The sequence below is a fragment of the Nomascus leucogenys genome, chromosome 4, assembly GCF_006542625.1.
Source record: "Nomascus leucogenys isolate Asia chromosome 4, Asia_NLE_v1, whole genome shotgun sequence".
In the NCBI taxonomy this organism is placed as follows: Eukaryota; Metazoa; Chordata; class Mammalia; order Primates; family Hylobatidae; genus Nomascus; species Nomascus leucogenys.
In genome coordinates, this window is record NC_044384.1 from 81,359,790 (window position 1) to 81,375,558 (window position 15,769).

Here is a 15,769-nt window from a genome sequence, read left to right on the forward strand (position 1 = left end):
TCCCAGTCCAGCCCCAGCCTCTGGAGTTATCTTTCTACACCATGGATCTGATCACAGTACACCTGCTTTACGGATGTCCAAGCCTCCTCCATAGTCAAGTCCTCCCTTCTTACCCCTTACTCAGGCAGCTGGGGCTTTTCCCAATTTGAGCCCCATCTACCGCTGGCTTCATTAGAGCCGTTCTTTGAACTTCATTCATTCATTTGTGTCTTCAACACATGTTTTTATGTTTTTTCAGGACCTACCCTGGCTAGTGCTGTGGTGGGAGCCTCTGGGGACCCCAGGCCCTGGTCGGTCCACGCTTCTCAGCCACCCTACACAGGCCACCCATATGTGCTTCCTTTTAGGGCCTGAACCTTCAAAGCCTCCTCTCTGAGATACTCCCTGGTTCTGCCTTTCAGATATCACTCCTTGCTCTGAGCTCCACACCCTTTACAAATGTTCATTAAAGTTATCTATATGGTGTGTTAATCCATTTCTGAAAAAATAATTTTCTTGGTTCCATTTCCGTCAACGTTTGACAGGCATCAAGGCCACCGTACTCTCTGGAGGTCTTGCTTCATCCTCTTATCTTGTACCGAAGGCCTTTGTTTGGGATGTCTGCTCCCACTCAAAGACAGAGAGGCCTTGCTGTCTTTATGTCTGCAGTTTGTGGAGTGAATGAGGGATGCTCAGGGCTGACACCAGCATGAAATGCGATGGGAGAGGTTGGGGACTGTGTGAATGTGAGGAAAGGGAGCCCGTCTGCCCCCTCAAGTACAACCCCACCAGTTGGGCAGAGTGATCCCCCCACCACCTCTGCATCCCTGTGAAGTTTAGATAGGGCAGGGCCCGTTTGACCATCTCTCTCAATCTCAGGCTCTCCATTTTCAAGTGAGATGTAATAATATGGGTTCTGTTTACCTCTCAGCCTGTGATGAGAATCTAATGATTAGGGTGTGCTAGCACACAGGCACCTGTAAATCCCACTGAAATCTGAGGGCCCTATAACTCCTCTAGTGATTCCCAAGCCTCGTGCACCCCACCCGCTCTGTTCATCCTTACTTCCCACGTGTCCCGTTAGCCCTCCGGATGCAGTCAGGCCCATTTCCCCAGGACGCCAGGCACTAAGCCGCCCCATCCAGCTGGGGTCTGAGGGGCCTGCCTCTCGCCCCACTCCTAAAAGACTTAACCCTCTCCCTATCCCTTTGATACGGCAGTCTTTATTTCCTGGAGTCTGTACAACATCACTGCCCAATGATGTGTCTGCTTCTATGATTCCCAAAGAGACTGAGCTTACTGAGACCAGGGCAAGGACCGCGCAAGTTCCTCGTCGCCCCCTTCCTCTGCCTTCCCCTCTCTTCCCCCTCACCGCAGCCATGGCGCCCAGCCCAAGAAAGCAGAGCAGAGGTTCCTCAATTCTTTTCTAAGATTGTCTGATTAGAGGGTTCAAAGCCCTCTAATCCAAGGCCGGCTTGTGTCTCTAGGGAGGTTGCAGAAAGGCGCCAGAATGTGGACGGCGCGGACAACCTGGGATACTGGAGTCTCGACTGCCGCGCGCCAAGGAAGGGCGTCACCTAGCCAAGCCGGCCCTGGAGTTGAGTGCCCCGCAGCCCGCCCGTCCACCCGCCAGGACGCTTGCTGGCACCCTGGTGGCCGCGCCGGCTTTGTGCCTGCATCAGGTGCAAACCCCCAGAGCGCCGGCCGTGCGCGCACGCGCCCCGGAGCGCGCGGAGCCCATTCGTCGCCCCCACCCGATCTCCTCTAGGATCTCCTCCGGCGCCCGGGGCCGGAGAGTGGGGGAGGGAGGAGGTCGGACACGTAGCCTGCCTCGCAGCAGGGCTCGACTCCACGCGGGAGGGCGGGGGAGCCGGGGACCCGCCGCTCCAGCCCGCTGGCCTTCGAAAGATCCTCCTGGGCCAATGGCAGGCGGGGCGACGCGACCCGATTGGTGCAGGCGCTCTGCTGATCGCTGTGGAAACCCGGGCGGCGGGGAACGCGGGAGGATGTGGAACCCGAGGCGGGGGGAGCCGGAGGGGCGGGCAGAGGAGGTGTCGAGGCCCTGAGCTCCCGGGGAGTTTTTACTGGAGGCAAAAGTCCATAGCGGGCGGGCTGAGGGAGGGGCGGAGGAAGGGGACCGCTTGGGGGCACTGGGAAGCCAGGGATCCTCCGCCAGGAAGGCAGGGACACTCCCGAGAGCAGGCGAGGAGGCTGGGGGAGGGGGCGCGGTGGGAGGAGTAGGAGAAGACAAAAGCCGAAAGCGAAGAGGGCCCGGGCTGCACACACCGGCTGGGAGGCAGCCGTCTGTGCAGCGAGCAGCCGGCGCCGGGAGGCCGCAGTGCACGGGGCATCACAATCGGCAGGCAGCATGGGGAAGGGAGGGAACCAGGGCGAGGGGGCCGCCGAGCGCGAGGTGTCGGTGCCCACCTTCAGCTGGGAGGAGATTCAGAAGCATAACCTGCGCACCGACAGGTGGCTAGTCATTGACCGCAAGGTTTACAACATCACCAAATGGTCCATCCAGCACCCGGGGGGCCAGCGGGTCATCGGGCACTACGCTGGAGAAGATGCAACGGTAAGGGTCTGGGGGCGCCCCAGCCACCCTTCTCTGCTGCAGGCGGAGTCAGGATCCCTGGCTCCCCGGGCGCCAAACAGACCTCTGGCGCTGAATGGAGCTTGGGACGTCCTGTAGGGAAGGAAAGTGCATCTATTGCACTCGTGCCCCCTCCCCAATCCTCCTCCTCCTCTGGGCCGACTGGGGTGGAGACCGGATCTGGGACCGGGGGAGGCGGCGCTGCGGTGAAGGTCCCAGCGGTGGAGAACAGGGCAGCATCTACCGCACGCGCCGGGACCCACGCGTCCTCCCCTTCCTCGGGGTTTGTCCGGAGGCAGGGAGTCCCCAAAGGGGGCGCTCGGGCCAGACGGCTTTGGCGCCCCCAGCGGGGAAGATGGCCGCCTCTGCGCGCCGCTGAAAGGAGCGGGAGCTCAGGCAGCCAGGTGTGGAACTCGGAGCTTGTCCCGCACTCTCCATCCAGACTAGGTGGCGAGAAGGAAAGCTCGTCCCCGGCCGGGGATCGCTCCTGCTGGGACTCTTGTCTAAGAAGTTCCTCAATGGCCGCCTGGGAAAAACCGCCCAGTAGCTCGGGTTCCCACGCTCCAGGGATTATCTAGACTCACCCCAAGCTCGAGCCGGCCTTCTTGGGGACCGGCGTCGGGGATTGGTGGAAGGAGAACGGCCTGGGGTTTGCAAAGCCCAGGTCGAGTGAGGCCTTGAGCCGGTGGATTTAGCAGCACTAGACTGGCTTGGCAACAGGTCCATCTGCACTCGAGGTTACTCTCGGGCGTTCAACTCAATGGCTCTCTGTTTTTAAATCCTGCCAAGAACGCCCTTCCCTCATCTTGCACTCCTAAAGGTAGAGGGCCTCTCTAGAGCCATGGCTGCCCACATTACCCGCACCAAATGCGTGGCTCAGTGATTACCCCGCACCAGCTACCCGCACCGGGGACCCCAGTCTGAAATCCCGGCATTTATTTAAAGGTGCAGCTGGTATCCCATGGATTCGAATGGGCCAGAGGGAAAAGAACAGAGGAAAGGAGGGAAGAAAGGGCGGCTCTTGGAAGTAGTGAATTGGATGCAGAGAAAAAAGGTCTGATGGGATACAGAAATTGGGGAAAGTGAATAGGAGAGAGGCAGAAAGGAGGGATGAACTTGACGTAGATCATTCCACCTGGAGGTCTAGGATGCCCCGAACTGTTGGTGGGCTTTTGCTCTCTAAGCTGTGTAGGCCCGATGCTTAACTTCCCCACCTCTTACATCTCATGGAGAAAGGCCTAGGGGAAGGCCAGACCAGGCTGCCATAACCCAAGCTGGACGATGGACAGGTGGTATGGGCCAGCAGGGCCAGGGCTTATCTAAGATTGGGAAGGTCAGCGATATTGAAATTCCCTACAGCTTTCAGCCCCATCCTGTTTTACTTGCCTGTGGACATTGCTTAAGCCTAGTGGGTTTGTGATGCTATTTAGAACCTAGGTGGGTATGTTTCACGTACCTTCAGCGCGATCTCACCTGGACCTTTCCACAGCCCAGTGAGGAGGTTGGGTAAAGGTAATTCCTAAGTAAAGGACCTTCGGGATCCTGGCTGGGATCCTTCCACTGTATGTTGCTGGACTTGGGCTGGTCTGTTTCTGATTTCATAGGTAAATTGTAGAAGTTTCCTGTCCTGTCCAGGCCGTCACCAAAAAGTTTCCAAAAGGAAAAGTCAAATAAGATGAATTTGGTATGATTATTCCACATTGTTAAACATATTTTCTTATGTGAGCGCTTAGTCTGGCAATTGCCTTGACCTTTCTGGTTTAATTACCATATCAGATTGATTTATTTCTTCCTTGTTCTGGATGTTCTCAGTGCTTACCTGACCTTAACACTGAGTTCCCTCCAAAAATCAGTGCTCACATTTCTCCTAGCAGAGGACTAGAATGCCCTACTCTTCCCTGACCTTTTCTCTGTCTCATAAAAATGTAATAGTCTCTTCATTTCTGGTCCTGCTCCAGTGCTTTCTGTATAACTTTCATGGACTATAAATCTGGTATCTTGGATGTTAGTTGCTTTGTTACTCTCATAAGCTAGAGTGGGAGCCAACCTGGGCTGCAAACAGATCTAGAACTGAAGAAAGATGTCATTACTGGGCTCATCCACTAAGTGTTGTCACTTGACTGAGCCCCATCTCCTCATCTATAAGGTACACCTGTACCTGTTTCAACGCGATTGATTTGTGGCAAAGCACCCAGCAACTGTAACCACTAGATGAATGCAATGGGGTGTTATCAGGCAAACGGGAATAAGAACAAGGATTATGAAACAGCTAGAATGGAAAGTATGCAAAGAGGAATTTGGAAGAAAAAATTTAAATCTATGCTAGCTTTATTTGGTGTAGCAACACGTAAAAGCAATCCCTGTCCCCAGAGCTTCCTGTCTTCTAAAATAAGACTTTTGGGGCATGAAATACATGAACTGGGGATACGAAGTTGAATGATGGTGATGGTGGAGTGAGCAGCTGGGTTCTCTTTGTTTTGTTTTGTTTTTTTAAACTGTCCAGGACCAGGTTGGAAAAAGGCCTTGAGCAGCATGGGGTGGGTGGGGCATGTGGAAAGGGGACCTAAAGAGAGAGGCAGGAACAGCCTACTGAAATCCAGAGACCCTTGCCTAGTCTGTTGAGCAAGTGGCTTTGCCCCTTGGGGTGACGGTTTGTCCCCCAGAGCATGAGGAGTGACAATTTATGGACCAGGCACAGTTTGGGGAGGGACTGATCAGAAGCCAGGTTGGATTCCCTGGAACATTCCCAGGCAATGTTCTGAGCCCGTCACAGTGCAGTCATTCCTAATACAAGGCTGGAAACAGGTTGGAAGTCAAGGAAGCCATTCTCGGGACAATCAGCGGCCTCAATGGGGCATTTTCTTTTTTCTGAAGAGGAAAAGATCCAGGTAGTCAGGATCCATCTCCCTAGAAGGATGGGGCAACTGTTACGTGGTCCTGCCACAGAAGCTAAACCCTGGCCTCGCCTATAATAATACAAGTTGCTTGATTTTTGCAGCTTACAAAACACATTCACATGTATCACCTCATTTTGTACTCAGATTAGCCCCGTAGGCATCTCTCATTGCTCTGAGATATCAAACCTGGCTCAAGTGACAGTGCTCAGACTTAAACTCAGGATGTGACCTCAAGTCCTCCCAGCTCACCTTCCTTCCTTTCCTGTTTCTACCTCTGATCTCTTCCCTTTGGTACTGCGGTGCTTCTCTCGCCTTTTCCTTCCTGTGGGCAAAAGGGACCCTCACCCACGCCCTAAGAGCGTGTCTGCTCTTTTCACAGCAGTCCTACCACTGCAGAAATGTTCATCTTCAGCAACAATTCATCAAACATTAATTGAGTGTCTCCATGGCTCTGAGCTGGGCCCAGACACAAAGATGAATTATTCACAGAGACCTGAAGCTGTGGGATGTGCTCCCCCTGCTCTCTCTCTCAAGCTGGGGCTTGGATCTGGACCCTCTGTGTCTAGACATCAGCCCCCTACCCCTAGCCCTTGTCTCAGCAACTGTTCCTGCCCCGTCTGCATTGGTGACCTCTTAGAATCAAGGGAAGGTGAGAAGAGACCAGAGGTTTGTTCCACCTTTCAACCTGCTCCTATGTTGTTCTTGTGAAAACGCAACAGACCTAAACTGGAACTCTGGCCTCCTTTGCACGGGGCAGGAGGGTTGTAGTATTTAGAGGCAGGGGACCTGGGTTCCAGCCCCAGCTTTATGAATTCCCAGGCCTGGAGGCCAGCTCCATCTCCCCAGCTGAGATCTGGGTGGGAGCTGTCCAATTCCTGGGGCTGAAGCCTCAGCATCCCCAGGAAGCAGTTCTGAGATGAAAGTGGTGAATGGCATCAATTTCTTCATGCCCAGGTTGCCTTTGTAGGGGCCTGTCTGCTGTGCAGCCCTGCCCTTCTGCCCTCAGGGTAGTGCGTGGACCCTGTGTTATGGGGAAGACTCTCACTGCGGGGCTGTTTGGCCACAGAGCACTGCCCCACCAGCCTCCATTGCTTCTTTCCTTGGAGGGGACATTGGCATAGGGGCTTCCTGCCCTGCCTGCATCTCTCTGCTGCAGAAAGGAAGTCAGCGTCCCTGTCTTGCTCTTCATTTCCACTGGAGAACGCGAGGGTCCCTCCTGTGCATCTCCACACTCTCAGATCACTTGTTCCATAAAGTTCTGGTCCACAGGGCTGCCACCTACTGCACTGTATGCCCTGCGCTTGCCTGTGCTGCACTTCCCAAGTCCTAGGCAAAGTGCCCAGTTGTGCAGCATTCGATCAGAGATTAGCCTTGCTTCCCAGGGGACATGGGCACAGCAATAAACAAATCCTGGCACCAGGTGCTCAGTGGATGGCGAGCAACTGTGAGTTGTACCCGGAGTGGGGCAGGGGCAGGGAAAATGTCCCTGTGGGGAAGTTCACTGGCATCAGAACTGGGCGATGGCACAAGCAGGAAATGGCAAAGAGCGAAGTGTGACATGCTTTTCAGAATCTGGGTGTTCTGACCTCCCCACCTCACACACCTGCCCTGCCGAGGCGGGTGCATCTCTGCTTTCTCCACCTGTTTACCAATCCTTTCTCTTCCCCATGCCCCGGGTCCTCTTCCTGAAAAGTCTCTGGCTTCTCTCCTGTTACATGACGATAGAGCCTGGTTCCAATTCTTGGTCCAAAGACAATGTTTGGGTTGGCCCTCCCTTGCCTTGAATCCTGGTCTGCCTTATACCTGCCAGATATTTCTGTAACCCGGCAGGTGCTGGGAACTTTCTGCCTGTGTGTGAGACACATTTATGGCAATGTGAAGGGAGAGACAAAATATAATCAACTCTCAGGGAGGAGGACGCTCATGTTGAGGGAAGCCTTTGTATGAATAGCAGGCAATGCTCAAGGTAGCCACATGTGACTCAAACTGCTCAGCTCATTCCCGAGTGTGACAGTGGGCAGGTGGCTCTGCCAACCTACGCTTCATTTCTTATCTCTAAAAAAGGACCTGCCTCACGAAGTTTGGTAAAGATTCCTGGCCGATGTATGCAAGCCACTCCCATGGCTCCGTGGCTCGCCTGTGTCACCTCAGCAGGTGGCAGCTGTAGCAACAACCAGCGTGGGGATGCTGGAGAAGGCTTTTGGTGTTTCAGAGGCAGAAGCCAAGTTGTGTGAAACGCGGAAGAGGACAAGTGCCTGATCATGACTGCACAGTGGGAAAGTATGAGATCAGAGTGTGTGCAGCTGTGGGGTCCTGGGTCCATTCATTCCCTCGTGAGCCATCTTATTAGGCCCCATTACAGGCACTGGGTTTATTGCAGCGAACAAGACAGGTGCAGGCCTTCCCAACCGGGGCTTATGCTCCAGCGGGAGACACAGGCCATAAACAAGTGAGTACGTCATGCGGTCTGATGACGAACCTTGATGACTGCTATGAAGATCTAACAGGGCAATGACCCAGGGAAGGCCCAGGGCTGGAAGAGCTCTTTTGGATGTGATGTTGGGAAAAGCCTCTTGGAGGGTGATGTTGAGGCTGAGTCCCGAATGGAGGCAGCCCTGGTGTGGAAAGGAGTGTGGTATGTTCAAAGGTGGTCCACACCAGGCCTGCTCGGAAAGTTGCCACATTGACCATGGGCAAGGAGCTGATCCAACAGACCGCTCGGTCTTCTGAAACAGCAGGAAGTGTGTGGCACGTGAGAAGGGAGTCCTTAGAGGCAGATGGACCTGGATTTGATCCTGGCTCTGCCACCTGGAGCCCAGGACTTTGCTTCCTTGTGCTCCTGCATCTTCATCTCAAAAGTTGGGGCTTGAAGCCTAAGGGAGTAACATGAACAACACTCCTGGTTCCCTGCCTGGCGCATGCCCATTACTCCTGGGCTCAGGGAGGTGAGGCTGCCCGAGAGCCCTCTTGAAATGGCCGAGGAGCAACCAAGGTCAAGGCAGGACTCTGTCATCTGTCTGCTCCCTTGGAGCTGGAACCTAGACTGCAGGGTTCGGGTGTGGGGAGGCAGCAGGAGCAGAGATGAGTCTATTTGCAAGCCACTGAGTCTTGCCTTTCAGTGAGACAAGAGGAATCCATTAGTTATCAGCCACTGCAGCTGCTTCTCAGGAAACTGCCTTACCAGGGACTTCCTGTTCATTTCTCAAAGGCCGTGGTGTGATGTGAGGAGGACCAATGAAGGGGCTTTTTCAGGCCCAGCCCTGGGCCCTGACTTTGGCAGCTCCTCCAGGCCTCTCCCAGGGCCTTGCTCATTTTGCATAGGCGGCTGAGGCTCTCGTGGGGACTGATCACCCCACCCAGAGCTGGCAAAGCTGGTCACCACTGCAACCTGGGCCTCCTCCCTGCCCGCACCCTGGGCCTCCTCCCTGCCTGCCCTCCGGCCCTCCTCCCTGCCTGCCCCCAGGGCCTTCTACTTGCTTCCCCAGGGCCTCCTCCCTGCCTCCCCAGGGCCCTGGAACAGCACATCTCTTTTCCCTGAAAATACACTTGACCTGATCCTCTGCTACCATCCCTTTTCTGCTTGGCTAGTAGGTAACAGGCATTTTTTTAAAAAACCGTGGGCCCAGTTTTCTCCTGCACCAAGTGTTGCTTTGTCAGTCTGTTCTAGACACAAATAGAACAAAGACCAAGCAAAGGACTTGATGCCAGGGATGCAGTAAGGTGATGATGGGAGACTGGCAGTTACCCTTGGGAGATCCTTACGTGTGGGGGTGAAAAGATTTCCAGGAGTGGTTAGCACTTTCTCCACCTCCCCCCAACACTTTTTTTTTGTGTGTGTGATGGAGTCTTGCTCTGTCGCCAGGCTGGACTGCAGTGGCACGATCTCAGCTCACTGCAATCTCCCACCTCCCTGGCTAAAGCAATTCCCCTGCCTCAACCTACCAAGTAGCTGGGATTACAGGTGTGTGCCACCATACCCGGCTAATTTTTTTTTTTTTTTTGTATTTTTGGTAGAGACGGGATTTCACCATGTTGACCAGGCTGGTCTCAAACTTCTGGCCTCGGCCTCCCAAAGTGCTGGGATTACCGCACCCAGCCCCCTCTTCTTTTTAATTTTGAAATTTTCCCAACATCCAGAAATGTTGAAAGAACAAGCAAACACCTGTGTATCCTCAACCAAGATTCACTAGTCTTAACATTTTGCCACATTTGCGTTTTTCCTCTTTACACATGTGCAGTTGCCTTTTGAAAATAAGCTGCGTCATTACGTGATCACATCCCTAAGATCTTCATCATTTCCGAAGAAAAAGGAAGAGATGCTCTAACATCATCACAGTATCTTTGTCACATCTAAGAAAATTAATAGTAATTCCTTGAAATGATCGAATATCTAGTCCATATTCATTTTTTCTCATTCAACCACTGAAAAATCTGGTATAACTTATTTTTTTCCTTCAAGTGAGAGCCTTTCACATTAAAGAATTGCAGGATTTAATGTTTGTTTTTTGAGACAAAGTCTCACCCTGTCGCCCAGGCTGGAGTGCAGTGGTGCAATCTTGGCTCACTGCAAACTCCACCTCCTGGTTTCAAAGGATTCTCATGCTTCAGCCTCCTGACTAGCTGGGATTACAGGCGTGCGCCACTACACCTGGCTAATTTTTGTATTTTCAGCAGAGGTGGGATTTCACCATGTTGCCCAGGCCGATCTCAAACTCCTAACTTCAGGTGATCCCCCTGCCTCGGCCTCCCAAAGTGCTGGGATTATAGGCATGAGCCACTGTGCCCGTCCTGTTTGCTTTTTGAGACAGGGTCTCACTCTTTTGCCCAGGCTGGAGTGCAGTGGCACCATCATTGCTTATTATATCTTCCTGCCTCAGCCTCCCAAGTAACAGGAGTTATTGGTGCAGGCCACCACGCCTGGCTAATTTTATTTATTTTTAGTAGAGACAGGGGTCTTGCTATGTTACTCAGGCTGGTCTTGAACTCCTGGCCTCAAGTGATCCTCCTGCCTCTGCCTCCCAAAGTGCTGGGATTACAGGCACGAGCCCCTGCGACCGGTCAAGAGTTGCAGTTTTTATATCATTTTAGTCTCTTTTAATCTAGACTATGCTTCCATACTTTTTTTTTTCCACAAACTTGTATTTTTTCCCCAGCTATATTGACTTTTCTGATTGCTTCTCATGGTGGAGTTTGACTGGTTTGCCAGTCCTACCAATGTTTGGAAGTTTGATTTGATGCAGATTAAACAGTGTTCACCACTGGGACATTCTATTGCATCTCCTCAGGGGTGCCTGGTGCTGGCTCATCTCTAACAGAAATACTAGATTTTTTATGAGATAATTCATGTAATATGCATAATATGTATAGAAAAAAGCTGGAAGGAAAAATGCTAAAATATTAGCAATAATGATCACTTTCTGGGTGATATTTATTTTCCTCTTTATTCTGCTGTGCCTTTTCTAACTTGGCCAAAACTCAGCACATTTTTACTTTATAATTGGGAAAAAAAGAGTAAAATGTGTGTCATTATAGCAGTGTTAGAGTTTGGAAAGTAATGAAAATAAAGCAAGGCATAATCCAACTACCTTAAGGTGTCATGATAGCCTAGATCCTCCTAGGCTTTTTTTCAGGAATGCTTTTTACATAATTCTGTGTTTATTTTTTTGTTTACTTTATCACAGCACATTTCCAGTGCCATGGTCATATTCCGTCTTGTCCTTTTCATTGATAACCCTGGACATGTAGGTGAGGAACTGATAAGAGATGGTGGGTGGTGCGGTTTGTGCACCATGCAAGGCACTCAGCCCCCGAGCAGTCGAGGCTCAAGTTCTCCCTGAGCCCCGTGTCTGCCTGGTGCGCCTTCCTGGAGGGTCACCATTTCCCGACCTGCCCAAAGGCAGCCTATGCATCTTTTCACAAACCCCTGGGGAGTTTAGCATGCCTGCACCAGCACAGAAGCCCAGGTGGCTATTGCCATTGGCGCTGGGCACTGAGGGCTCTGTCCTGGAAAAATGCTGGAGACGGCATTTGGGGCCAGATCACAGGAGACCCCATTTGGTGTCTGGGTGCACACATGGAGCTGTTGCTGGTGAGCACTGTCCTCCTTGGGGCCCGAGAGCAGACAGAGGTCGGGTCTCAGCCTCGCCACTGCCCTCTGCTCTCCAGGATGCCTTCCGCGCCTTCCACCCTGACCTGGAATTCGTGGGCAAGTTCTTGAAACCCCTGCTGATTGGTGAACTGGCCCCGGAGGAGCCCAGCCAGGACCATGGCAAGAACGTGAGTCGGGCTTGCAACCTGGGTGGGGGTGGGGACGAGGCTGGGGGTGGCTGGGAGTCTGAGAGAGGCTCCCCTCACCCCAGGACCAGTAACTGGGGCTGAGGCAGGGGTGCTTTTGTCCTGGAGGAGACACTGTGGATCACCTGTGGTCAGGGAGGGCCTCAGAGCCTCCCTGGGAGCCGGGGTTTGACAACAGCTAGTGGCGTCTCCTCCCTCCTGGCCAGTTTCATTTTCCTTCTCCTCCATCCCTTTCCAGAAAGGTGCCGGGTGACAATCTAGGAGAAAGACAGGACAGAAACACTGAAAAATGTCATTTGAAGACAAGAGTGGCTTTGGGATGTGTGGTCCGGGGCTCCTCTTTGAGAAAGAATGACCATTCCCTGGTCATCTGTTCGTTGTCTACGGGTCAGACGCCCCCCTGAGTGCTGGGCTTCCAGGACAGCAGTGTGTGAAAATAGCAACCCCTGAGGTCTCATGGGCTGTTTTGTCCAACAATGAAGTCCCCATGTAAATGGTGGAGCGGTGTAGAAGGAACTTGGGACAGGAGGCAGGGGCAGGGCAGGACGGGGAGGAGAGTTGTTACAAGGAGAGGAGTGGTACCCACAGGCCGTGACCAGGGTGGTCATGGAAGTCCCACCCTGGCCTCAGCAAGCTCTTCCTCCTCTTTTTGCCAGTCTGGGCTGGACTCCTCTGCTTAGCAGAGCCAGGCCAGGACCAGGGTCTCTCCTGGCCTGGCCTCTTGGCCAGTCCCCCACCGCCCCCATTGCCTCTGGCTTTCCTGATGAGCTGCAGGCTACCCTGCAGGTCCTCCAGAGGCCAATGCCCCTCCTCTCACCTTTCCCTCCATGGCACATGAGATCACCTGCCCCGTACCCATGCCAGCCCATGCTTGTCCCCTCCTGCCTCCTTCGCAAGTGGGTCCATCTCCCACTCTCACCCCCAGCACCTCCTGGCCTGCAGCTTCTCCAGCTTTGCTTGTCCTGCCCTGTAGCTCCCTCCTCCATGGCCTTGCTCCTCGGCTCTGTCCACTGCTCTCCCTTTCTGCTGCAGATCCTGCACCACTTAGCATCCAAGCTCCCACCAGGCACCACCAGAACCACCCTTCACAGCACCCTGGTCATGCCCTGTGGGTACCGCTCCTCTCCTTGTATCCACTCACCTCACCGTCCGGCCCTGCCCCTGCCTCTTGTCCCAAGTTCCTTCTTCCTCACAATGCCATTGTGTTCCCAGGGGCCTCCTTGACTCTGCTTTGCCTCCCTGGCTCCACGCGCCCGAGGCTCACAGCCCCCTCCAGCCTGCCTCAGCTCGCCCTCCTGCACTAGTTTGTGTTGCCCCCAACTCAACCCCTCAAGACCCAACAGTGTGCACAGAGCAAGTGGTACTCTGTTGGGTGGTGGAAAATGCAAATTTTCTTTTTCTTTTCTTTCTTTCTTTTTTTTTTTTTGGACGGAGTTTCGCTCCTGTTACCCAGGCTGGAGTGCAGTGACACGGTCTCGGCTCACTGCAACCTCCGCCTCCGGGTTCAAGCAATTCTCCTGCCTCAGCCTCCCAAGTAGCTGGGGTTACAGGCGCCCATGATCATGCCTGACTATTTTTGTATTTTTAGTAGAGATGGGGTTTCACCATGTTGGCCAGGCTGGTCTTGAACTCCTGACCTCAGGTGATCTGCCTGCCTCGGCCACCCAAAGTGCTGGGATTAAAGTTTTCTTTTTTAAAAAGGTGTGGTTAACCATTTTAGTGTACTGACGTGTACAGTTCAGTGGCATTAAATGAGCACATTTACACTGTTATGTAACCATCACCACCACCCAGTTCTCATCTTCCCCAAATTGAAATTCCACATCCATTAAGCACTCACTCCTCATTCTCCCACCTCTCAGCCCCTGGCAGGCACCATTCTACTTTCTGTCTCTGAATTTGACCTCTCCAAGGACCTCCTGTATATGGAATCATACAATATTTGTCCTTTGGTGACTGGCCTGTTTCCTTTAGCATGATGTCTTCAAAGTTCACTCATGTTGTAGCGTGTGTCAGGATTTCCTCCCTTTTCAAGGCTGAGTAATATTCCATTGCATGGATAGACCATGTGTTGTTGATCCATTCATACATCACGAGATCTTTGGGTTGTTTCTACCTTTTTCCTGATGTGAATAGAGCTGCTATGAACACAGGGTGTATAAAATGCAAGCTTTTGAGTCAAAGCCTTTCTCTGTCACTCTTACCTAGCTGGGACAAATATACAGGCCCCAGGGCTGTGCAGGGCATGTGGTAACAGCAGCTATTGTAGGGACTCCTGGAGGGTCGAGGCTTGTGGCTTGGCCCCCTCTTGCCACAGCTTCTCTGGGTTGTGCATTGGCTGTTGAAACGGCAGCCCGAGACCTATGTTCCCTCCAGAGTGGCTGGTGGCTGACTCCTTTCCCTGTGCTCTTGGTCAACAGTCAAAGATCACTGAGGACTTCCGGGCCCTGAGGAAGACGGCTGAGGACATGAACCTGTTCAAGACCAACCACGTGTTCTTCCTCCTCCTCCTGGCCCACATCATCGCCTTGGAGAGCATTGCGTGGTTCACTGTCTTTTACTTTGGCAATGGCTGGATTCCTACCCTCATTACGGCCTTTGTTCTTGCTACCTCTCAGGTGAGGCGTGACACCCTCACCTCCACCAGCCGACAGAGGCCTGGTGCCTGTTTGCTGAGGCTGTGACAGCATGTGTGACCCTCTCTCCCCAGGCCCAAGCTGGATGGCTGCAACACGATTATGGCCACCTGTCTGTCTACAGAAAACCCAAGTGGAACCACCTTGTCCACAAGTTCGTCATTGGCCACTTAAAGGTAAGTGTCAGCAGCCCTGGGCATCTGTCCTGTTGGACAGCAGTTGAGACAGAGGGACCAGGATTCCTCTCTGCTCAGTGTTCTGAGGCTACAGGGTGACAAGGCAGGTGTGCCTATGCTGAGGGCCATGGTGACTCTCCATTCTGCTGCCTTCCTGAGCCCCGTCTCTGGATCAGGTCCAAACCACAAAGACACAGTGTACTACTCATTATGAAGACAGGCACACACGTTTCTTGTCTGTTGGCTCAGCAGATTGTACTGTTTGATGTTCCTTAGCTAAGGACTCATCTAACAATCTGTTTTTGTTTGGGGACAGTAAAGTAGCAGTATTTTTTTTTTTTTTTGAGACAGAGTCCTGCTCTTGTCACCCAAGCTGGAGTGCAATGGTGTGATCTTGGCTCACTGCAACCTCCACCTCCAGGTTTAAGCAATTCTCCTGCCTCAGCCTCCCGAGTAGCTGGAATTACAGGCACCCGCCACCATGCCTGACTAATTTTTGTATTGTTAGTAGAGATGGGGTTTTGCTATGTTGGCCAGGCTAGTCTCAAACTTCTGACCTTGTGATCCACCTGCCTTGGCCTCCCAAAGTGCTGGGATTACAGGCGTGAGCCACCACGCCCGGCCTGTAGCAGTCTTTTTTGATGAGTTGGTATGCTTCCTTTCACTGGGGATGTGAGCTCTTTAATACATTGTGCTGGGTGTGGTGGCATGCACCTGTAATCCTAGCCACCCGGGAGGCTGAGGCAGGAGAATGGCTTGAGCCCGGGAGTTCGAGACCAGCCTGGGCAACATAGTGAGACCACCCCCCCATCTCTTAAAAAAAAAAAAAGAAACACATTATGTTCCTCTCTTCCCCTCAGAAGCCAAGAGGTACAAAGCAGCATTTGAAACAGCAACTATCTTTAGTCTGTGTTTTTGGTGCCCCCATTCTCTCCTTCCTCATCTGGCATTTATGCTTCTATCCTTATTTTAGCCTTCTGTTATATATGAGTCTTTTATCTTAAGCCACTTCAAATATTCTTTGGAAATAAGCGGGGTACAAAAGTAAAAGTCATCCTATAAGGCCTCAGATAGGGGACACCAAACTATGGAATGATCAGCTGGCCCAAAGGACAAAAGTCGTTAGAAGCGCAGGAGTTAAGGAAGTTCCACTCTCACCTCCCCCTAGATAAGGAAGCAGACCACAGGGTCTCA

The 15,769-nt window shown here is 52.7% G+C and overlaps 1 protein-coding gene across 1 annotated transcript in view; it reads left to right on the forward strand.

Annotated features, from left to right (window-relative positions):
- Window positions 1–1,961: 1,961 nt before the first annotated feature.
- The window catches only part of FADS2 (fatty acid desaturase 2), a 39,123-nt gene continuing 25,315 nt past the window's right edge, over window positions 1,962–15,769 (forward strand). The window contains exons 1-4 of the mRNA XM_030810928.1: window positions 1,962–2,554; window positions 11,635–11,745; window positions 14,184–14,381; window positions 14,474–14,575. Of these exons, the coding sequence (XP_030666788.1) occupies window positions 2,348–2,554; window positions 11,635–11,745; window positions 14,184–14,381; window positions 14,474–14,575 (618 nt within the window). The 5' untranslated portion in view covers window positions 1,962–2,347. The remainder of the gene's footprint in view (window positions 2,555–11,634; window positions 11,746–14,183; window positions 14,382–14,473; window positions 14,576–15,769) is intronic.